This window comes from Anomaloglossus baeobatrachus, chromosome 3, assembly GCF_048569485.1.
Source record: "Anomaloglossus baeobatrachus isolate aAnoBae1 chromosome 3, aAnoBae1.hap1, whole genome shotgun sequence".
NCBI classification, from domain to species: Eukaryota; Metazoa; Chordata; class Amphibia; order Anura; family Aromobatidae; genus Anomaloglossus; species Anomaloglossus baeobatrachus.
The window spans coordinates 648,868,048-648,893,618 of NC_134355.1; the positions used below are offsets into that span (position 1 = coordinate 648,868,048).

Sequence of the window (25,571 nt, forward strand, 5' to 3'; positions counted from 1 at the left end):
GAGTGACACCAGACAACCACAGTTTTGGAAACTCCCTTTCCCTCTGGGCTGTTTAAAAAAAAAAAAAAAAAACTCCTCCCCCTCCCTAGTCTCCACCGCTGCTCATTGTGTCTCATCAGCAGCACTGCAGCCAATCCGTGAGCTCAGCAGCTTGTGACATAACTCAGATGGAGCTGGTGAAATCAGTGATTGGCTGCAGTGCTGTCGATGTTACAACAGTGTTGCAGATAATGGCAGCAGCAGAGACTGTGATGGACCTGGGGACCCTGAATTAGTAAAATTTGTACAAGATGTATTTTCCAGGCCGATCCCGCCTGAAAAAGCACTGCGAAACCAACTCCAAAAATTAAGACAATGCACAGCAATGTAAAAACGACATTGCTGTGCACATGTTCTGTCTTTTGGTAATTCATTTAACTGCTTCTGAGCTTGGAAAGTATCATGTTAATTTTTCGGGGAGAAGCTGCCAGCTAGTTCTTGTTTCAATTTTAAAAGAAAAGGAAGCCGATGTAAAAACTAGAGTGAAACTGCCAGCGCAAGGGCCAGAGGAAAAGACCACCTGTTTTGCCTAGGAAAACATCCGCGAATCTGCTGTCGTAATTAGGACGTCATAAACACATACCTTAAAATGGCAAATATTTGCTCCACCTATCACTTTTCCTGAGTTATGACTTATTCTCTAGTCACACCCTGAGCTGCATTTAGAATTATTCTCATTTTAGATCAAATTGATTGTACATAATAATTAGCTTTACTCATCTTGTGCTTTTCCTTATGTAGATTATGCCTTACACTGTCATTCACATCACATCCAGAGCTGCAATCACAATTCTGGAGTTCTCAGCATACATAAGACCTACTGCTGCCCCTGCTGGGTCTGAATAGGGGATCCTCATGGTCTTTTACAGAAGACTTGGTGTTTAGATCAGGTCCGCTTTGTGACTAGAAAATAAAATCAATATTAAAAATTAAGAATAAAGTTGTTTTTTTGTTGTTTTTTTTTTGCTGTAAAGAGAGCTAAATCATAAATACACCAGCAAATATTAAAAATGGCCGCCTCCTAGCGAAATAGGTGCATGTAACGGGAATATAATAATTACTCAAGTTAATCACTTAATGGCATTAAAATTGCATCTCCTGGAGTAAATGAAGGCTTGAAGTGTCTTCAACCATAGGCTTAACAAATTTCCTGGCCTGTCCCTTTAAATGAGGTCTTTTTAGATTAGGTGTCCTAAGAAAAGGTTGATTACTGCATGCTTTTGTTAGATTGGGGCATTTCATAGTGTAAATATGTTGTATTATATATTCTGTGGTTCAAACAATAACAAATATATATATTTACAGTATATATATATTTACAGTATGTATATATTTAGTGTATATATATATTTACAGTGTGTATATATATATATATATATATATATATTTACAGTATGTATATATATTGTAAATATTATATATATATATATATATATATATATGTGTGTGTGTGTATATATCAAAAATATACTTTTGTTGATAGATAAATCCACCACTAGGGGCTCTGTACCACTGAGCACTATTGTGCTTTTTGAAAAGGGATGTAAAACCTGTTCAGATTTTCAGAAATGATACCCTCTCAATGCGCCCTAATAGTTTAATCAAAGGGGCAGAGACGAATCCATGCTGCGGAAAGATGTCAACCAGCCAGTGGTGACTTTAGTCAGTATTTTATGAGAAATGGAGACGAGAAAAACCCATAGATGACACACAAAAAAACACTTTGGCCTAATTCATCATTTGCTTTTTTTTTTTTTTAAGTCTCTTTTCTTATGTCTTGTGGTATTCACTGACGTTTATTGCACCAAATGTATGAAAGTGATCCAGAAATTTGGCGCTAAGTCAAACAAAGGGCTTCATTCCTGTAATTAAGCCATTCTTGAGTTGTTTTTTTTAACAAAAAGTTGCATTTTTAACCAATATAATGAATATAATATAAAACATGTATGACTATAATATATGACCATATATATATATAATATAAAACTATATATAATATAATATATGACCATGTATACCATAATATAAAACTACACCAGGGGCGACTGGAGTACAGTTGGCCCAAATTTTGCAACTTTTTAAAAAAGTTGCAATTGATGAATCAGCCGAAAACCTCTGAAATCATTAAACTCCGCCAACAATGCGGGAAACCAAAAAAAACCCGAAATTTTGCAACTTTTTTAAAAAAAGCTGCAATTGATGAATCAGTCGAAAACATCTGAAATCATTAAACTCCACCAATAATGCGGGAAACCAAAAAAAAAACCGGCAATGGCATTTAAGATTGGAATTAAAAAAAAAAAAAGGCAGAAAGAAAATAATAAATTGGGTGCAAAGTAAAAAAAAAAAAAAAAAGGCCAAACCAAATGAACGGTTGATTGCTGTCAGCAATCAACCATTGTTCAACTGGATAAACACGGTAGCAAAACTTTGTTCTTTAAACCAGATGAAAAAACAGGCGTTAAGCAAGTGATGAGGGGGCCTATGAGGATTATATGAAGCAAAATGAGAGAATGAGGATATCAAGGTCAGGGTTACCAGATTTTGGCAATATCCCTTTAACTCGGTGCTAAAGCAACCCATAATGATGAAGATGATGTTTTCTTTTCCTTTTCTAAAAACAAAAACATAGCCTCTGACAGATTATGTGAGATACCGTGCCTAAGGCTTGTTACTACCGGTAGGTATGCGGCTGTAGATAGTTCCTACATTATAATAGAAAGATATTGATGGAACACATGAAAATAGAACTTCAGAATATCTGGTTTTCTAGATCTGAATATAAGACGACCTTTGTGATCTGAAGTCATCTTCCCAGCATCCTGCCTAAGCATTTCCCTAGTACACTTTCCTTTCAAAATGCAGTTCCAGGTTTTGCTCCTATTTCCCATGACAAATAACTGATTGTTGAGGAGGAAGCCATGACCAGCCGGCCATTTCTGCAAGTGATTCTAGTTCTGGAGGGCTCAAGCTGTCCTTTTATGACAGGGAGGTCCATTCTTCTAAATAACACAAGCTAGTATTACATGGCGTTATTCATATGTATGGGTGTCCTTGTAATATAAGGACAGCCAAAACTGTTGCTGCAAAGTAACTCTTTATTCTGCCTAATAAAGGACAAATTTCTTCTTTTAGATGTTTTTTTTGTCATCTAACTTCTTGTTTACTCTTCCAGTAATAATGCTATTCAATAATTCACAGTAGACTAGGTTGAAGGGTTTTGTTGGTACCCATGGCGGGACCTAATTCCCAGGTTGAAAATCCTTTTACCACTTTTCAATAGTGAAGTGGGCTCAATTTATCATGTCATATTGCATATCACCCATTGTGCCTTGTGTGACACAATAGAGTATTAGTGCTCACAGCAACTGTAGGGACCTCACCGGCCCCAAACTAAGGCAATGTTCACACAGAGTAGTTTTAGGCATTCAAAAACTATTCTTTATTAAACTAGAATACAGTTATAATCGGTCCCTCCAGCTTAGCTAGATTACCTGTTAGTCTTAGATAATTTAAACAACACCTACTGCCTCATCAGACTGCTGACCCTTATCCATGCTTTACACTGCAGCTGCTTTTTACCTAAGTTGCACTGTAGAATAATGCAGAATGCCAGTGCATGTAAAGCTGCAAAGACCGAATGATCATAACTAAGAACTAAACCACCACTACTTGTGTATAAAAGGCATGCAAAAACATAGGACTTGCGTAACTCTATGGTATACATTACAGTAAAGCAGTCAATGATACTTTCTACTTTTCTTAAAGGGGTTGTCTAATCTATTTTCAGGACTCTGGACACCTTTCTGGGGCAATGCGTTCCTGAAGATTGATAGGTCTTATTGTCGCTGAACTGATCTGTGCAATCTCCCATGCTGTAAGCGGAGGCGGCGTATATTTTGCAGCATCAGAGGCGCATAGGGAAACAGATATTCGATGGACAGCTTTAAAGCTCTACTTGCAAAAGTGCTCCTTACCTAGAAAACCAGCCACTGCTGATAGATTGCAGAGGTGGCTAGAAATGTAGATAATGAGCAGTAAACTTGAAAATTCAGAATCCCTCTGTTCTTGAGATTTTTATTAAGAGGTATGTGCAAAGTTGCTTGTTTGTTTTAACAAGCTCTTTTCAATTTTACCCATTTAAGAAATTGAGACAACTCCTTTAGCATTCACTCATGTGAAGTAGTGACCTCACAGAAGCAGCTATACATAAAATATAAAGAGGTTGTCTACTACTTGGACAACTCCTCATTCCCCTTGTTCGGCCCCATAAAAATTAATAAGCCTATGCTCGCTTCCGGTGCCAGTGATATCTGAAGCTGTTGCCAGGGCCCACGTAACCTTATGACATGCGAGCCTCGTGACAAATCAGTGCCCGGGTCTGTCGCCCCACCTTTGGATATTTGAGTAGGATGTGAGCGCTGTCCGAAGGATGCCGGCGCCGCTTGGTCGCGGAGCTTGGATGTCAATGTGGGAATGTGACTTCAGATATCGCGGGAACCACGCCAACACCGTAGGGGAGTATCGGCTTATTCATTTTTATGGGGGGGGAATGAAAAGGGGTTGTTAAAGTAGTGTACGACCCCTATAATATACTCAATGCTCATACAAAGGAGTTATAGGGAAATAAGCTGCTTTTCAGCACCCCGGTCACCGCTTATCTCAAAGGACTAAAAAACGGTCAGACAAGTTCAACCTGGCAGAAGATTCCATGGAAATGTAGTCTGCTGCCATATACAATTTAGGCTTTACCTGGGGGCCTACAGGGACCCCTCGCAGTCCCATCACTGATATAATACAGTGACTGCTGGGATAAGGGAAATTTACTGCCTACGGGAACTGAGAATTTACAGATTGATAACTATATCTTGCACTTTTTGCAACTCAAACCTGTTAATTTGAAACTTGATTCTAATGTATAGGAAGATGTGTGTATATTTTATTACATTGCACTGTGTGGTTATATGATATATAATATATGATGCCTTAACCGAGAGCCCGGGATCCAATAACATCTGCAGAACGCAGCATTCTGAACAGCGTTTCTCGCCTTTATCGGACCGGATGTAACACTGGCTAGAACATTATTATATGTATTTTTTTACGTAATATTTTGACCGTTTCACTTTACGCTCAGGTTTGTGGAATCTGAGGAGGAATTGGTTTACGTTAGATGTTGCGACCTGGCAATTATTTGTTTCAGATGTATAATAAGAATGTGTATTGCTAATCTATGATTGCTCTGCATGTTGAGATGATACTAAAATCTATATAAAAGAAAAAAAAAAAACTGATTATTGCCTCCAGACTCTCTTTACCTTTAAATCATTGTAATCTGTCAATAAGATCAACCCCCCCCCAACCAGATACATGGGTATACAGATCTTTGGAAGCTAAATCCATTGGCACTGTTATATCATCCACGTTTTACTACATTTCTAAGAAATCTGCATTTTATTTTATATGCAAATGAGAGGTTAAGTGCTTTTGGCATGACAGAGCACTTTGCAGAGAGTGGAGCATGATTTAACTCCATTTTCCAGGTATTAGTTGGTGTGGGGGGCATTTATTTAATAACCCCTGTGGAGAGTTTACCCACTTTTCTCATCACGACAAGCAACAAAAATCCCGTCATGCATGACATTTGAGCATATTTATAAATCCAGGATATTGTTTTCTGATTTTAATGTGGTGTCTGTATGTGAATTTATAGCCAAATAGATACACTTCCCACTCGAGAGGAGTAGGGAAACCTTTCTGATAGAATTTTCCACCATCTACAGTGCCTTGAAAAAGTATTCATACCCTATGAACACATTGGTTTTTTTTTTTTCTTCACATTACACCCACAAACTTACCGTATTTTCCAGCGTATAAGATGACTTTTTAACCCCTGAAAATCTTCTGAAAAGTCGGGGGTTATCTTATACGCCGGGTGTCTTATACGGCAGTGTACAGTGCTTCTGTCTGCGTTCATGGCTTTACTGCAGTTGAATGCTTTACGGCGGCGGTGGCGCAAAGCATTCAACTGCAGTAAAGCACTGACGGCAGCGGCCCTGTGTATTGGACGTGATCATGGAGGGGTCTGTGTGGCTGCGGTCCACAAGAATCACTCCTCCATGATCGCATCCCATACACGGGGCTGCCGCCACTGCGGTCAGTGCTTTACTGCAGTTGAATGCTTTACAGCGCCACAAAGCATTCAACTGCAGTAAATCTATGATGGCAGCCTGCAGTGGTGGCTCCGTGCACCAGACAAGATCACAGAGGTCTGCTTGTTGCGGCTTGCAGACCCCGTGACAATTGCAGATCTATGTTGGGAACTGGCGCCGGCAGGACTTTACTACAAGTGAATCACTTGCGACAGCGGTGCCGCGCAGAGGAGCTATCTGCACTATATCAATGGCTACCGCCAGCCAATCAGATGCAATGATGTGACGTTATACAGCGACGTCTCTTCCTTGCATCTGATTCGCAGGCAGCAGCCATTGATATAGTGCAGACAGCTCCTCTGCCGCAAATGATTCAATTGCAGTAAAGTCCTGCCGGCGCTGGTTTCCGGCATAGATCTGCAATTTTCACGGGGTCTGCAAGCCGCAACAAGCAGTCTCGGGGGCCGCATGTTTGAGACCTCTGATCTAAACCCTCCATTGTAGCTCTGGCAGGATCTTTAGGGCCAAGGTGAAGCTACAGCTCAGTCTCAAGTCTTTTGCTAAGTCTAAAAGGTTTTCCTCCAGGATTGCTCTGTATTTAAGTTCCATCCATCTTCCCATCAACTCTGAGCAGCTTCCCTGTCCCTGCTGAAGAAAACTCTCCCCACAGCAGGATGCTGCCACCACCATGTTTGACGGTGGGGATGGTGTTTTTAGGGTGATGTGCAGAATTCGTTTTTAACCACACATAGCGTTTTGAATTTAGCAAAAAACACCTACTTTGGTTTCATCTGAACACAGCACCTTCTTCCACATGCTTGCTTTGTCTCCTACATTGCCTTTTGCAAACAGGATTTCTTAAGTTTTGCTTTCAAAAATTGCTTCTTGCCACTCTTTAAAAAATATCAGGTATGTGGAGTAAACGACTAATACCGTACTTCTCCCACCTGCGCTGTGGATATTTTCAACTCCTCCACAGAGTAACCATGGGCCTTTTGGCTGCTTCTCTAATTAGTGCTCTCCTTCTTGGGATGTCAGTTTTAGGCGGTTGGCCATGGCTTAGTGGGTTTGCAGTTGTGCCAAAACTCTTTTCATTTTTGGATGATGAATTAAACAGTGCTCCATGAGATATACAGAGTTTGGGGTATTTATAGCCCATTATTTATAACCTAACCCTGCTTTACTCTCCTCTTTCTCCCTGACCTGTCTGATGTGTTCCTTAGCTTTCTTGATGCAGATTGATCCCTAATGTTCTCACACAAACCTGAAGCCTTCACAGAACAGCTGTAGTTATACGGAGAATAAAATATACACAGGTGGACTCAATTTACTAATTAGTGTCATGGGTCAGCCACAATTTTATTTAGGGGTATCAGGCTTCAGGGGGCTGAATACAAATGCACCTCACAATTTTCAGATTTATATTTTTAAAATATTTAAAAAAAAAACATATAGCATCTCTTTTACACTTCACAAATACTTGCTACCTAGTGTTGGTGTGTAATACATACATACACACTAAAATACATTTATGTTTGTGGGTGAAACAGTTCATGGGGTATGAATACTTTTTCAAGGCACCATACGTTTCAGAATGACATTCCAACTGCAATGCATTATGTGACAGCCAGGAAGCCATTCCAAATTTTTTTTATTTTTTTTGTGAGAGGAATGTTCTTATCTTTTCTACACCCAACACAGTAATGAAGTTTCCCCCCCGCGTCTCTGTCACATAGTCAGTCTATAATGCGATGGTGTTTGTGGGCTCAGGCCCCCAGTGTTTGCAGTATGCAGGGAGGGACGATGGCCTCACAGGAAACTTCCTCTTCTGACTGATTTTCATCTCGCGTCTGACGATCTCAGGGGGGTATTTGGCATCTACCCACAGCTTGAAATCCAGGCTTTCCTGGTTACAGGACCCTTTGACCCTCTGCCTGTAAGATATAGAAAGAAACTGCTCACAATCTAATGACTCCATAGGCTTCACCGCTCTCCAACATGTTAGAGGATGCCATCTTGTATTTTTAGGTTTTTGTTTTTTTTTTATTTAACCAGATTTTTGGACCAAGTCTAGCTTCCTTGGTGCACGTGGGCAGTGCGGATGTTCTTAGGCCTTGTGCCCACGGGAAAAAATACCTGCAGATTTGCTGCAAAAAGCCTGCAGAATTTCTAGATTTTCAATAAATCTGCAGGTTTGCGCAAGTACAGAGACTCCCCATGTTATCCTATGGGGTTTGGGGAGTGCTGTGGATTTTGCACCTGTGGAAAATGCTGCGGATTTCCCGCAAAGAACTGCATGTCAATTATTCATGCGGATTTCCTTGCCTTTCTACTATGGAGATACAGAGGGGGAAATCCTCAGGAATAATACTCAAATTCCGCACGTTTTCCGCAACAATTCCGCATGAAATCCGCAACAATGGATAGCTGCGGACTCCGGGGAGCTGCTGCGGGAACCTGCGGAAATACCTGCAGAAAATTCCGCATGTACATTTTCCCTTTGGCACATGGCCTTACCTTAGTGTAGCAGTGAATGTGGAATTACTATTTAAAGTCCCCTTACTTGGCAGCCAGACTGGCTTGCAAAGTCTCCTTAAGGAGAATATTTAAAGGACTGAAAGATGTGGGCCGGATTTTTATACTCCTTGGCCCTGATTCATCATGGGGGGGTGGGGTGGTTGTCACTTTTTGCCTTGTATTGTGTTTATTGACCCTAATTCATCAAATTAACAGACAATTCATGAATTTGATGCAAAAAAAAAATAAATTTGTCTTTCCTGTTATTATACGTTATTATATTATTTGCTTTGTGAGTAAAAAAAAGCTGCATCTTTTTCAAATGACTGCAAAATATTGAACTTTTCAAAAACATGCAGAAAACTACGCCAGGAGCGACTGGAGTAGAGTTGATACACTTGTTGAGACTTCTTAAATTCACAATTTATGAATGAGCCGAAAACAGAGTCATTAAACTCTGCCCACAAAGTAGAAAACACAAAGAAAAAAAAAACACAGGTGAGCACAAAATTGAATGAACTGGGTGCAAACAAGGCAAAAAATTAGACAAAAACGCGCCCAAATAAACCGCCACAAAGACAATGGTGATTCGGGGCCACAGACTCCATTACAGCTAGCAATGATATCTGTCAGGATTCACAAGCGAGTTTTATGATTTGGAGCAATAGGCAACTTTGAGGGGCTATTTTGCTCTGGGGTCGCAGGAAGATCCTCACCTGTTCTTCAGCCTGATGTCACTCTCAATGTATCCTAATGGAGTCTTCAGCCATTCGGCTCCATTCATGCTCTGACGACCCAGCGGGACCCGAGGAAGCTTCTGCAAGTTCAGTTCATGGATTTCCTTGGCAGAAAACACCCGGCCTTTAAGAAGAGAATCAGTGATCAAAGACAGAGTCCTAATATTGCTATCCCTGGTCACCCAGGAACAAAACTTGGCTCCAATTCATCAAGACTGGCGATATTCTTAAGGGGGCGTTGTAGAGTCAGGCGCTCCTGATTCATGAAGAGGTGCACACATCTTCGTGAACCTGGAGCATCTAGTGAGTGGCGTACAGCTCTCTGGACCTTATCTGGAATCTTACTCCAGTCCATGACTAGAGTGAGATTTCTGGGGTAAGGAACACAACAGATTGTCATGAATTAGATGACCACTGGCGTTACGCCCCAGGTCCACCCATTTTGTCATAGCTGAGAGAAATTAGAGAAAAAAAGCTAAAAGTTTCCAAATTCTGGTGCAACTCAGTTTTCAAAGCAATTTGCACAAGAATTCTAGAGAAATTGCTGTGATGAATCAAAGCCATAGACTTCTCCTCTGTACCTGAAAACCATTTTTTTTTTTTTTAAATCCGGCAGAGACCTTATTAAATAATTTAAAGGGAACCTGTCACCAGATTGGGTTGGATTGCTGCCAACACCAGTGGGCTCTTATATACAACATGTTAGAATGCTGTATATAATAGCCCAGGTCGCTGTGTAGAATGTAAAAATGACTTTATAATATTCACCTACGGTGAGGTGTAGACTGGTTGGATGCGTGTCTCCATTCTCCGGTATGGCGCCTCCTCTTTCGGACATCTTTGTCCTCCTTCTTTTGAAGCCGGAGTGCATGACACATCCTACGTCATCCTCACAGGCATTGAGGTCCTGCGCAGGCGCACTACAATACTTTGATCTGCTCTGCTCAGGGCAGATCAAAGTGCGCCTGCGTGGAACCTCAATGCCTGTGTGGCTGACGTAGGACACGTCATGCACCCAGGCTGCAGAAGAACAGGAAAAAGATTGCCAAAAGAGGAGGCGCCATACCGGAGAATGGAGACACCCATCCAACCAGTCTGCACTTCACCACCCTTTAGGTGAGTAGTATAAAATGATTTTTACGCTCTACACAGCGGCTCAGGTTCTTATATACAGCATTCTAACATGCTGTATATAAGAGCCCACAAGTGGTGGCCGCAGTTTATAGTCGCCAAATCTGGTGACAGGTTCCCTTTAAAGGGGGTGACAGTAGATGAAAGAGTTTTTCTTAAATCCATAAATTGTGCCATCCTTCTTAATGACCCATGACTTGCCATGTACGTCTTCCGTTGTGTCGCCCGCATCTTTCCCGCAACATACCGGCTGGTCTGATCAGTTGTCATGTGCCTCCAATAGTAGCAGATGGATCATAGATTCACCTGCGGCTATTAACCCTATTAAACCTATTAACTATCTCTGATAAGTGGGATTTAACACGCGCAGGCAGGGGGTGCGTCATTCCCCGCTCCCACCAGCGCTCCAGTATCGTGATTGCGGGGTGCCAACTCTGAGTTTTGTCTTGGGACCGTGAAGAAGGCGGCTGCGTCCGCCGAAACTCGTAGTCCATACTGCATATACCTTGCACTTAACAACTTGTCAAGAGCTCTGGAATTTTTTATTCTTAGATAATAAAGTCAGAGAAAAAAAAAAAAAAAACTTTTGTTGCCCTTTGGAGTCATTCTGCCTTGCTGGATCCTTCTTCATCTTGTTCTACACATCTTGGAAGTCTCCCACTTCGAGTCTGTGCAATAAGGAGAACAAGGAGGCCGGGGCTTGAGCTCAGACAGGTGAGCTGGTCTACAACCTTTATTTCAAAATTTTATATATATATATATATATATATATATATATATATATATATATATATATATATATATATTATATATAATGTATACGGCATTGCTGTTTTTAAAAATGTCTGATATATCAAAATACTTAATAAATGACTCCGCTTGATAAATAGCGTAACAAGAAGAATAACAAAATGTCAGAATTACAGTTTTTCTGCTGCCTCAACAACAGAAATAAATAAATAACAGCTGATCCCTAAAACATGTCAATAAAAACACATCAATTCAATGCGCAAAAAACAAGCCCTCACGCAGCCCCAAATCCCCAAAAAATGGAAAATGTTATAATGTTATGGCTCTTGGAAAGTTGTGTCAAGCAAGATTTTTTTTTTTAGTGTTACAAATTTTTGGGAATTTTTTTCTTTCCACTTAACCCCTTCACGACCGCGGGCCGTAAAATTACGTCCTATTTTAACGTGACTTAACGAACAGGGACGTAATATACTTTTGGTATCTACGTAATCTTACCTGGAGAATCATACAGCCTGTGATGAGGCGTCTAGGTGTGTTTAGGAACGCTCCACGGCTACTTCTAGTGTGGTCTAACAGATAGGGGATTGCAGTCAACTCAGGTTTCAACTACTAGTGTTTTTTCTGCGGATGGGATTTTTGTGATCGTCCACGGTGACCAGATCATAACAGGGTCCTATGGCGCTCCCAGAAGTGTGAGGTAAAACAATTGGACCGAGGTCCCAGCTGTGTGTCTCACCCCAAGCTGTGCCCGGGGCTAACTGGCTATGTGTGAAGATGCTCCTTCCCTTTTTCCCCCAAGTGGTGCCCACCCCCCAGGTGGTTGTCCTAGTGACCGGGAAAGTCCCATGTCTCGTGATAGCCACGCCACCCCCCTGTCTACCCCAGGCCTTCCCCCCCCCGGTGGGAAAGCACCTGTTTGTGAATGTGAGAAACACCAGTGATTAACCTTTCCTTACCCGGGATGGGTACTACATCTTAAGGGAAATGCAGTACCCTGTGGCGACTGAAGCCTCAGGGGCGCCACAATATCCTATACCATAAGTAAAATTGTAGAAAATTTCTCTCTCTCTCTCATATATATTATAATATATATATATATATATATATATATATATATATATATATATATATATGTATATATATATATATATATATATATATATATATATGTATATGTATAAATAAGAGAGAGAGAGACCTGGAGGAGTTGGTACTAGCCCTCATACCTTACCTGTCGCACAGTGCATGGCTATCTTCTCCTCCTCATACCTCTTCTGAGATTGCTGGAGGAGAGGGTCCTGGAACATCGGAGTTGAAACCTGAACAAGAAAAGTAAATGAATGGATATATTTTACATTATGGGGAAAGTGCATTTAGAGGAAATAACTTTGCTAATACACTTGATTAAAATCTTCTATATTGTATTATGTATACAGCTCCTATACAAACCTATATGACTCCATGCCAAAAGACTTTAAAAAGGGTACCTATAATTTTATATACACTTCAAATTGAAATTGCAACATGAAGAAGGAAAAGTCATCCAATTTTGGAAATCACAGGATGCCAGATACATTAATGATATGCAAAATGATAAAAAAAAAAAAATGAAAAAAAAAATAAAAAAATCGGAACCTCTCAATTTATTCAGTACCTGTGCCACATGCAGAAATCCCTGCACTTCCAGCCTTGGCTGCTATCAATGATGTTTTTAATGGTCGGACTAATGTTCTGCCGCACTGAATGCACTTAGGTAAATCATCAAGAGCCACTGCTGGCAGCTCCTATGTAAGTACCAACCAATGATGTATCAGATGTGCTCAATAAGAGACAACCCTGGAAACGCTGCAGGCCGTGGTTGCACCTTCAGTCCAAGCAGGCTGCTCATAGTAGCACGAGCTATATGCAGACTGGTGGTGTCGTGTTGAAAAAAAAAACAAAAAACATTTTGTAGAAATGGCCAAATCAATGTAACACCGAGGTGTTAGTGTACCTGGAATGAAGACTAGAAGGGTCCTGTTACTGGCAATTACAAAGCAGCTGCCAGTAGCAGATCTTGATGATTTGCTGCCTGAGTGCGGTCAGCTCGGCAAAACATTACTTCTAAAACCATTAACCTCTTTACGACCGGCCGATTGTGCTTTCCGTTTTTTTTCCGTTCTTCCGAGAGACGTAACTTTTATTTTTCAATAATCTGGTCATCAATCAATCTGGTCATATGAGGGCTCATTTTTTTGCCTAACTAGTTGTACTTTTAAATAAAACCATGAGTTTTACCATATAGTGTACTGGAAAATAGCAAAATTCCAAATTCGAAAAAAAATTGCAAAAAAAAAAAAAAAAAGTGTGATTGCACTATTGATTTTGGGATATATTATTCACCATGTGCACCATATGGTAACACTGATGTGTGGGTGTGATGCCTCAGGTCGGTGCGAGTTCGTAGACACTAAACATGTACAGGTTTACTTTTATCTAAGGGGTTAAAAAAAATCTGAACTTTGAAAAAAAAGTGGTGTACGTTTTGCGCCATTTTCCGCAACCCATAGCTTTCTCATTTTTTCAGGATCCATGGCTTATTGATGGCTTGTTTTTTGTGCTTTGAGTTGACATTTTTAACAGTACCATTTTTGCGCCGATGCAACGTTTTGATCACCTGTTATTGCATTTTGCGCAAAATCTGCGGCGACAAAAAAAACAATTTTGTCTTTTGGAATATTTTTGCCGCTACGCCGTTTACCGATCAGATTAATTGTTTTTATATTTTGATAGATCGGGCATTTCTGAACTCTGAAATACCAAATGTGTGTATATTTTTTTTAACCCTGTAATTTTTAATGGGGTGAACGTGGGACAATTTGAACTTTTAGGTTTTATTTTTTTTTTTTTAATTTTTCAAAGCTTTTTTTTTTTTTTTTTATTTTATTAGTCCCCCTAGGGGACTAGATCAGCAGTCTGATTTCTTTTTCCTTTCTCACGATCCGCAGCACCGCTCAGACAGAAATGATCATCTATTGTAAATTGCACTACTCGGCTGCTACATGCAGGATCTTTGTCATGGTAGCACAGGGTGATGTGCTGACTCCTGTAGCTTACATGACTACCACCGGATCCACGTGATCATGTCACGTAACTTCCGGTATCTGCCTGTGAGTAAAGTTTTAGCGCCCATCGCGATTATAATGGCGCTGTTACATATTGACAGCTCCATTTAAAGGGTTAACAGGTACGGGTGGATAGCGATTCCACTCGTACCTTCTGGGCACACATGTCAGCTGTATATATCAGCTGACATGTGCGTGGATCCCCGCCGGCAGCCCGCAGCAGCCGGTGGGGATTAACACTATAACCACTAGGATGTAACTTTACTGCTCGCGGTTGTTAAGGGGTTAATAACCTCTGATCGCAGACAAGGCGGTAAGTGCGGAGATTTCTGTATGTGGTGCTCATACTCCATAAATTGAGGTTTTTAAATTGTTTCAATTACATTTTTCATTACACATCATTAATATGTCTATGCATCCTAGAATTTACATAATTTTGCTTCTTATTGTTGCAATTTCAACATTGAGTATATTTCAATGTCCCATTCCATGTTTTGCTGATCTATGGGAGTCCACGTCCTGAGACTTCCACTGATCGGTCAAAAATAGCTGTGATTTTTGCTGTTAAAGAAGCTGCTGTGCTCATATTCTATATGCTGCATCCACAGGGCGTAGAAAACGATGGATCCCTACATCACTCTGTCCATAGATAAGTATACAGTATGTTACACAAAAAAAAAAAGCTAAAATTTGACCTCTGCCTTAGAAAGGTATGTTCAAACTAAAGGGTGACATTGTAGTCACTGGGAGAAAGTTCTGTCAGGTCTGTCTGTCCTGTTTCTCCTCATGTACTGCAATGCTGTATTGTATATATGGCTGTAGTAGTCTTCTTGCAGTAGTTCGGCTTGTGTATGTATTAATTAGGCCCTTTATTAGGCTTTTCTTACCCGGAGGTATTGCTTGTAAAGACGATTAATAAATGGATCATACTCAGAGGAGTCATAATCATTCATAAATGCGCAACCCTGGAGGAACAGAATAACATGTGATGAATATTAATGAATCCCACAGCTCTGCCCAAATCACAAATATCATCCTGATGTCATTATCACAAGGAAAAGGATTGGGAATAAATACTAAACATAGTATATTAAGTAAAAATACATTTTTATATATATATATATATATATATATATATATAAATATAATATCTCTATCTATCTCTCTAATGTACACACACACATATATTATTATTATTATTATTTATTATTATAGCGCCATTTATTCCATGGCGCTTTACAAGTGAAAAAGGGTATACGTACAACAATCAATAACAGTACAAAACAGATAGTACAGATGGTACAGGAGGATAGAGGACCCTGCCCACGAGGGCTCACAGTCTACAGGGAATGGGTGATGGTACAATAGGTGAAGACAGAGCCGGTTGCGCAGTGGTGTACTGGACTGAGGGCTATTATAGGTATATACTCACACACAAAAAACATTCAAAGTGGTGCCGCTCTACAATACTTCCCCCTATGTACAAGAATATAACTACTATAATACTGCCCTCTATGTACAAGAATATAACTACTATAATACTGCCCCCCTGTATACAAGAATATAACTACTATAATACTGCTCCTATGTATAAGAATATATATACTATACTACTGTCCACTATGCATAAGGATTTAACTAATACCGTGTTTTTCCAAAAATAAGCCCTCCTCAAAAATAAGCCCAAGAAGGGATTTTCAGCATTTTTGGAGCAAGGCTTAAATATCAGCCCTCCCTGAAAATAAGCCCTGGTCGGTTCAGTAATGAAGTGTCCGTGCAGCTAAAAAGGATAAAGATATTGCAGGACACTTAATTATAGACAGCGGCACCCCGCAATCACTCACCCAATGCTGAGTGGCAGGACCTGCCGTGATAGCACCCATGCACACATCAGCTGTCACCCACACACATCAGATCACATAGCCTCACACATCAGATCTCACACACAAACATCCAATCTCTCACACATAAACATCGGATCACACACACACACACATTGCATCACACACATACTCACCACATCCAGCGACACAGATTTCTTCTGGCCGGCAGAATCCTGAAAGGTTGTGCAGCGCAGCGCAAGGACCTGCGGCCAGACACGTGACTTCCTCCCATCATTTCCTGCGGCCAGAAGTATTCGGTAAGGCTGGATTGTGTGTCAACGTGTGAGTCTCCTTGGAAGGGGGGGGGGGTCTGCTTTTTTTGGGGGTTAAACTTACCCCCAATACGTTTCTCCAAAACTAAGACCTCCTCCAAAAATAAGCCCTAGTGCTTTTTTGGGGTGGGGGGGGGTAAAAAAAAAAAAATATAAGACAGTGTCTTATTTTTGGAAAGAAGGGAATTTTGTTTACTTACCGTAAATTCCTTTTCTTCTAGCTCCAATTGGGAGACCCAGACAATTGGGTGTATAGCTACTGCCTCCGGAGGCCGCACAAAGTACTACACTTAAAAGTGTAAGGCCCCTCCCCTTCTGGCTATACACCCCCCCGTGGGAGCACGGGTCCTCAGTTTTAGTGCAAAAGCAAGAAGGAGGAAAGCCAATAACTGTTTCAAAAACAAATTCAATCCGATAAACAATATCGGAGAACTTAACTTATCAACATGAACAACATGTGCACCCGAAAAACAAAACCCTAAGAAAAAATAGGGCGGGTGCTGGGTCTCCCAATTGGAGCTAGAAGAAAAGGAATTTACGGTAAGTAAACAAAATTCCCTTCTTCTTTTTCGCTCCTAATTGGGAGACCCAGACAATTGGGACGTCCAAAAGCAGTCCCTGGGTGGGTAAAAGAATACCTCGTGATCGGGCTGTCAGGCAGCCCTTTCTTACAGGTGGGCCACCGCCGCCTGAAGGACTTGTCTACCTAAGCTGGCATCCGCCGAAGCGTAGGTATGCACCTGATAATGCTTGGTAAAAGTGTGCAGACTCGACCAGGTAGCCCCCTGGCATACCTGCTGAGCCGTAGCCTGATGCCGTAATGCCCAGGACGCACCCACGGCTCTGGTAGAATGGGCCCTCAGTCCAGATGGAATCGGAAGCCCAGCAGAACGGTAGGTGTGAAGAATTGGTTCCTTGATCCACCGCGCAAGGGTGGATTTGGACGCTTGCGATCCTGTATGCTGACCAGCGACCAGGATAAAGAGTGCATCCGAACGGCGCAGAGGCGCCGTGCGGGAAATGTAGATCCTGAGTGCTCTCACCAGGTCCAACAGATGTAAACCCTTTTCAAATTGGTGAACTGGATGCGGACACAAAGATGGTAAAGTGATATCTTGATTGAGATGAAAGGAAGAAACCACCTTGGGAAGAAACTCTGGAATTGGACGCAGAACTACCTTGTCTTGGTGAAACACCAGGAAGGGAGATTTGCAAGATAACGCCGCCAGCTCTGACACTCTCCGAAGAGACGTGACCGCCACCAGAAAAGCCACTTTCTGTGAAAGCCGAGAAAAAGAAATCTCCTTCATAGGCTCGAAAGGTGGCTTCTGGAGAGCAATTAGAACCTTGTTCAGATCCCATGGATCCAATGGCCGCTTGTAAGGGGGAATGATATGACAAACCCCTTGCAGGAACGTGCGTACCTTAGGAAGTCGCGCCAGGCGCTTCTGAAAGAATACGGATAGCGCGGAGACTTGACCTTTAAGGGAGCTAAGCGACAAGCCTTTTTCCAACCCAGACTGCAGGAAGGAAAGAAAAATAGGCAATGCAAATGGCCAGGGAGAAACTCCCTGAGCAGAGCACCAAGATAAGAAAATCTTCCACGTTCTGTGGTAGATCTTGGCGGAGGATGGTTTCCTAGCCTGTCTCATGGTGGCAACCACTGCATGAGATAAACCTGAGGCCGCTAGGATCCAGGACTCAATGGCCACACAGTCAGGTTCAGGGCCGCAGAATTTAGATGGAAAAACGGCCCTTGGGACAGCAAGTCTGGACGTTCTGGTAGCGCCCACGGTTGGCCTACCGTGAGATGCCACAGATCCGGGTACCACGACCTCCTTGGCCAGTCTGGAGCGACAAGAATGGCGCGACGGCAGTCAGACCTGATCTTGCGGAGCACTCTGGGCAACAATGCCAGAGGTGGGAACACATAAGGTAGCCGGAACTGCGACCAATCCTGAACTAAGGCGTCTGCCGCCAGAGCTCGGTGATCGTGAGACCGTGCCATGAAAAGCGGGACCTTGTTGTTGTGCCGTGACGCCATCAGGTCGACGTCCGGCATCCCCCAGCGGCGACAAATCTCCTGAAACACGTCCGGGTGAAGGGACCATTCCCCTGCGTCCATGCCCTGGCGACTGAGAAAGTCTGCTTCCCAGTTTTCCACGCCTGGGATGTGAACTGCGGATATGGTGGATGCTGTGTCTTCCACCCACGTCAGAATCCGCCGGACTTCTTGGAAGGCTTGCCGACTGCGTGTTCCCCCTTGGTGGTTGATGTACGCCACCGCTGTGGAGTTGTCCGACTGAATTCGGATCTGCTTCCCTTCCAGCCACTGTTGGAAGGCTCGCAGAGCAAGATAGACTGCTCTGATTTCCAGAACATTGATCTGAAGGGTGGACTCTTTCTGAGTCCACGTACCCTGAGCCCTGTGGTGAAGAAACACTGCTCACCACCCTGATAGGCTCGCATCCGTCGTGACCACTTCCCAGGACGGGGGTAGGAACGACTTTCCTTGTGACAATGAGGTGGGAAGGAGCCACCATCGGAGAGAGTCCTTGGCTGCCTGAGAGAGGGAGACATCCCTGTCGAGGGACGTCGACTTCCCGTCCCATTGGCGGAGAATGTCCCATTGTAGAGGGCGCAGATGAAACTGCGCGAAAGGGACTGCTTCCATTGCTGCCACCATCTTCCCTAGGAAATGCATGAGGCGCCTCAAGGAGTGCGACTGGCCCTGAAGGAGAGATTGCACCCCTGTCTGCAGAGAACACTGCTTGTCCAGTGGAAGCTTCACTATCGCTGAGAGAGTATGAAACTCCATGCCAAGATATGTTAGTGATTGGGTCGGGGTTAGATTTGACTTTGAAAAGTTGATAATCCACCCGAAACTCTGGAGAGTCTTCAGTGCCACGTTCAGACTGTGTTGGCATGCCTCTTGAGAGGGTGCCTTTATAAGTAGATCGTCCAAATACGGGATCACAGAGTGACCCTGCGAGTGCAGGACAGCTACTACTGCTGCCATGACCTTGGTGAAGACCCGAGGGGCTGTTGCCAGCCCGAAAGGCAACGCTACGAACTGCAGGTGTTCGTTTCCTACAACGAAGCGTAGAAAACGCTGATGCTCTGGCGCAATCGGCACGTGGAGATAAGCATCTTTGATGTCTATTGATGCTAGGAAATCTCCTTGAGACATTGAGGCTATGACGGAGCGGAGAGATTCCATCCGGAACCTCCTGGTTTTTACGTGTTTGTTGAGCAACTTTAGATCCAGGACGGGTCGAAACGACCCGTCCTTCTTTGGCACCACAAACAGATTGGAGTAAAAAACCGTGACCTTGTTCCTGAAGAGGAACAGAAGTCACCACTCCTTCCGCCCGTAGAGCGGCCACCGCTTGCAGCAGAGCATCAGGCTCGGTCGGGCGGTGGGAAGTTCTGAAGAAACGAGTTGGAGGACGAGAGCTGAACTCTATCCTGTACCCGTGAGACAGAATGTCCCCTCACCCAACGGTCCTTGACCTGTGACAGCCAAATGTCGCCAAAGCGGAAGAGCTGCCACCGACCGAGGATGCGGAGAGAGGAGGCTGAGAGTCATGAGGAAGCCGTCTTGGTAACGGTTCTTCCCTGCAGTCTTTTTTGGGCGTGACTGAGTCCGCCAAGAATCTGAGCCTCTCTGATCCTTTTGGTCCTCTTGGACGAGGAGAATTGGGACCTGCCTGAGCCTCGAAAGGACCGAAAACCAGACTGACCCCCTCCTTTGTTGGGGTTTGTTTTGTCTGTTGTTGAGGCAAGGACGAGTCCTTACCCTTGGAGTGTTTAATGATTTCATCCAAACGCTCCCCAAACAATCGGTCACGAGAAAAAGGCAAACTGGTTAAGCACTTCTTGGAAGCAGAATCTGCCTTCCATTCTCTCAACCACAGGGCTCTGCGCAAAACCACGGAGTGGCTGACGCCACTGCCGTACGGCTCGTAGAGTCTAGGACAGCATTAATCGCGTAAGACGCGAATGCAGACATTTGAGAGGTCAATGGTGCCACCTGCGGAGCAGATGTACGTGTGACCGAGTCGACTTGCGTAAGCCCAGCTGAAATAGCTTGGAGTGCCCATACAGCTGCGAAAGCTGGCGCCAACGACGCTCCAATAGCTTCATAGATGGATTTCAACAGAGCTCCATCTGCCTGTCAGTGGCATCTTAAGTGCCGCTCCATCTTCTACTGCAACTAAAGACCTAGCTGCAAGCCTGGAGATTGGAGGGTCCACCTTGGGACACTGGGTCCAACCCTTGACCACGTCAGGGGGAAACGGATAGCGTGTATCTTTAAGCCGTTTAGAAAACCGCTTTTCAGGATAAGCGTGGTGTTTCTGGATTGCGTCTCTAAAGTCAGCGTGGTCCAGAAAAGTGCTTAATTTACGCTTGGGATATCTGAAATGGAATTTCTCCTGCTGTGAAGCTGACTCCTCCGCAGGAGGAGGTGGCGGAGAAATATCTAACATCTTATTGATGGACGCTATAAGATCATTCACTATGGCGTCACCATCCGGGGTATCTAGATTGAGAGCGGTCCCAGGATCAGAATCCTGATCAGTTACATCCGCCTCATCACCCATAGATTCGTCCCGCTGGGATCCTGACCAGTGAGACGAAGTTGAGGGCTGCTCATAGCGAGCCCGCTTAGGGTTGTCTGGGGACTGTCGTCCGAGTCAGAGTCGTCACCCTGGGGTGCATGTGACACTCCCGGAGCTTGGAAGTGTTCCAGCTGAGGGGGACCAGGGAGAAATGATGCAACCGTGTCCATGGTCTGAGTTACTGGTCTAGACTGCAATGTTTCAAGAATCTTTGACATAGTCGTAGACAATCTGTCAGCAAAAGCTGCAAACTCCGTTCCTGTCACCTGGACAGCATTTACAGGTGTTACACCCTGGGTCACGTCCAGCAGAGGCCCCGGCTGTGCAAGTGCCACAGGGGCCGAGCACTGCACACAATGGGGGTCAGTGGAACCTGCCGGTAGAACAGCCCCACATGCGGTACAGGCAGTATATAATGTCTGTGCCTTGGCACCCTTGAGCGTTTTGCGGACGACATGCTGTTGCCCTCCTTGTAATCTAGGAGGGTATATAGCCGAGAATCACCAGCGACCGTACAGTGCAAAGTATTTGGAAAAAACAAAATACTAAGTACACAAAACGGCACAAGTGGGGGTGAGCCCTGAGGGCTGCTTACCGCCCGCTGAACAGCGGGTATGAGGCCGTAGAATCCCGTGTCTGGGTCTCCCCGTCTCCCCTCTGCAGCTCAGCGTGCAGTCAGGAATGGCTGCCGGCGTTCAGTGAAGAGGGGCGGACCGTGGGCGTGCCACAAACAAAAGTGCGGGAAACTGCGTCCCCCTGTGCCTAGTGTGAGGGCTGGAGTATGTAAAAAAGACTCCAGCCCTCAGCGCTGATGCTCTTTACAGCGTCCCGCCCTCCTCCTGACTGGCAGGTGCGGAGGCGGGAACGAACGAACTAGGCCGCAAAAGCCGGGGACTGTAGTAATAAACGCGGCCGTGATATATGCACGGCCAGCGCGGTCCCCGGCGCACCACAAGTCCCAGCCGCGTCGCAGTCCCAGCGGCCAGCGCGACCGTTCGCCCTCAGTCTACTCACTCAGCCAAGCTGAAGTGAGGAAATGGCACAAGCGCAGCAGCGCTGATGTCCCCGGCGCACTAACACACCCAGCAATGCTGCGGTGTGCGCGCGATATGCACGGGGACACAGAGTACCTTGACGGAGCAGGGCCCTGTCCCTGACGATACTCAGCTCCATATCCAGCGGCTTCTCCAGGGGCTGCGGATGGAGCAAGGTCTCAGTGCCTGGAGACCGGTAAAATCCCACTTCATCCAGAGCCCTAATGGGGATGGAGAAGGAATCAGCATGTGGGCTGCAGCCTCCGTACCCGCAATGGGTACCTCAACCTTAACAAACACCGCCGACAGAAAGTGGGGTGAGAAGGGAGCATGCTGGGGACCCTGTATGGGTCCTCTTTTCTTCCATCCGACATAGTCAGCAGCTGCTGCTGACTAAACAGTGGAGCTATGCGTGCGTGTCTGACCTCCTTCGCACAAAGCAAAAAACTGAGGACCCGTGCTCCCACGGGGGGGTGTATAGCCAGAAGGGGAGGGGCCTTACACTTTTAAGTGTAGTACTTTGTGCGGCCTCCGGAGGCAGTAGCTATACACCCAATTGTCTGGGTCTCCCAATTAGGAGCGAAAAAGAAAACACGGTATCATGCTGTCGCTATGTACAGGGATACAGCTACTAAAATGATGTTCCGATATACAAATATCGGGGGGGGGGGGGGGGTTTTAGCACCAACATATTCCACAGCACTTTACAGTTCAGAGGGCACATGTACATACAATATCAGAGTATACAGAGTAATACAAACAAACAGATACCAAGAGGAGTGAGGGCCCTGCTCATGAGCTTACAGTCTAAAGGTGGTGTCACACATAGCGACGATGACAACGACGTCGCTGCCAAGTCACCATTTTCTGTGACGTTGCAGCGACGTCCCGTCGACGTCCAGCAACGACCTGGCCCCTGCTGTGAGGTTGCCGCTCGTTGCTGAATGTCCTGCTTCATTTTTTGCTTGTCGCTCTCCCGCTGTGAAGCACACATCGCTGTGTGTGACAGCGAAGAGAGCGACGAACTGAAACGAGCAGGGAGCAGGAGCCGGCGTCTGGCAGCCTGTGGTAAGCTGTAACCACGGTAAACATAGGGTAACCAAGAAGCCCTTTCCTTGGTTCCCCGATATTTACCTTAATTACTAGCGTCCGCCGCTCTCACGCTGCCAGTGCCGTCTCCCTGCTCCCTGCACACGTAGCTGGAGTACACATCGGGTAATTAACCCGATGTGTACTCTGGCTAAGAGTACCCTGCAATAGTACCCTCCCTGCAAAAAGTGCAGTACCCTCCCTGCAAAAAAGGGATTGATTAGATAATTGAGGTGATCGGCCAGTCTAAAGAAATGCATTTTTAGGACAAGCTTAAAACTGTGGGTATTGTGAATTAAGCGAATTTGCATTCCAGATAATTGGCGCAGATCGCAAGACATTTTGGAGACAGGATTGGGCGGTTCAGATTATAGAGGATGTCAGTTTTACGTTATTAAGAAAATGGAGGGCACGGGTGGGGTGATTGACATAGATGAGAGAGGAGATGTAGGGCAGTGCAGAACTGTGTAGGATTTCGTGGGTGAGATTGAGGAGTTTATATTGTACTCTGTAGCAGATAGGCAACCAGTGCAATGACTGGCACAGAGCAGAGGCATCGGTGTAACGGTAGGACAGCACTATGATCCTGGCTGGTGCATTTAGGGTGGATTGGAGAGGGGAGAGTTTAATAAGAGAGACCAAATATAAGAGGGGAACAAGTATATAACTACTATAATTCTGCGCCTATATGTGAGAATTTGGGTATAAATTGTAGGACTTTGAGGATCGGAGTTTAAATGCTTTCATAGACAGTTTACTATTTTATTTGCTAATTTAGATTACAATATTTTGCAATATTTTAGATGGTGGGAGCATCACAAAAAGATAAAATTCCACATTTACAAAATACAATTTATTTTGTTTTAATGATATGTACAAAAGGTTAATGTGAGATCATTTCATTCCTGCATCCTACCTGCATAGCGCAGGCCCATACAGCACGGTGCTGCGCTGGAATGGTGAGGTGTCGGGGATGTCAGCATGGAGTGGGGCAGTGTTACAAATTATTATAAGGACGGTATTTTTCTATTAAAAATCCCTGTGTCATGCAGCGCCCCACTCAGGTTGCGCTCGACCTAACACAGTATATAAATTTTGCCTAACTTTTTCTTTTAAAAATGTCTAGTGATCTACATTGGACCAAAAATAGTAAAAAAATAAAATAATAAAGCAGCCCTCTATAATTTTACCTTCTTATTGCAATATCGTAAGTACTGAGCCAGAAGACATCGCCTCCTCTTTTCTATATCCTCATTGGACTGGTTATCAATGTATTTCTCAATGGCTTTCTGTATAGGGTCGGCCACTCGTTCCGTCCACCTCTTGTGTTGGATCTCCCTCCTGCACTGCTCGCTCTGCTCTGTCTGTGTCACATACTCATCCACGGTCTAACGAAAGGCAAAAAGGTCAAAGCCAAGAAACAATATGAGAAACTGTAAATGGAAAACATAAGGCTTTCTATGGGGAGGGATCGTCAGAACATACATTATTTTCTAAATATTCCTTGCATATGGTCCTCACTACATGGATCTTTTATTGAGCACAATACATAGAGGCAAATGCCTAATCTCTTCAGTCCAGACCAAAACCCCGTTATTCAGACCCTTCCCAAACCCAAATGTCTCCAATCTACTCCAAGTCCTGCCGCTGGCTTCCATTCCTGTCTCCTAATTACAGATGGGTTCTTGATACTCTGGTTGGACCATGGGACGTCTGCTCTTGGAGACGTCTAAATCACTCAGTTTTTTTAGAATAATCCATCTTTTGGACGCATTTTTTGTGTAGTGGTTTATTTTTTGCTTTTGATGTACTAGATCTATTGAGGCAAAGGTTGCGTCTCCACTTTGATATGTGGTGTCTTGGCCTGACTATCACAATTAACTCCTTTATAGCTGGTCATTTCTTTTTAGCTCTTCTGCTTTTTTCTTCCCCTTCCATCACCAAGAATCATAACTTGTTTGTCAGACAACATTTCCATATATGGGCTTGGGGTTTTTTTTGTGGGAAAAGTTGTAGTTTTGAATTACATCATTCACTTTTTCCATATAGTCTACTGAAAAATGGCAAAAACCAATGCAACTGAGGTGAAATAGCAAAAGATAGGCAATTCTCTAAATAGGCTAAAGCCAGCAGTGGGCACCACAAGGATCTGCACGGAAAGCAGCGGGCACCACAAGGATCTGCACGGAAAGCAGCAAGCACCACAAGGATCTGCACGGAAAGCAGCGGGCACCACAAGGA

General features: G+C 44.0%; 1 protein-coding gene across 2 annotated transcripts in view; it reads right to left on the minus strand.

The window, feature by feature from the left end:
* Positions 1-6,776: 6,776 nt before the first annotated feature.
* FAM228B (family with sequence similarity 228 member B) overlaps positions 6,777-25,571 on the minus strand; it is a 42,067-nt gene continuing 23,272 nt past the window's right edge. For both annotated transcript variants that reach the window (XM_075338793.1, XM_075338794.1), the window contains 5 exons: positions 24,521-24,718; positions 15,318-15,395; positions 12,558-12,645; positions 9,425-9,569; positions 6,777-8,125 (listed from right to left, as the gene is read on the minus strand). In XM_075338793.1, the coding sequence (XP_075194908.1) occupies positions 7,933-8,125; positions 9,425-9,569; positions 12,558-12,645; positions 15,318-15,395; positions 24,521-24,718 (702 nt within the window). In that variant the 3' untranslated portion in view covers positions 6,777-7,932. The remainder of the gene's footprint in view (positions 8,126-9,424; positions 9,570-12,557; positions 12,646-15,317; positions 15,396-24,520; positions 24,719-25,571) is intronic.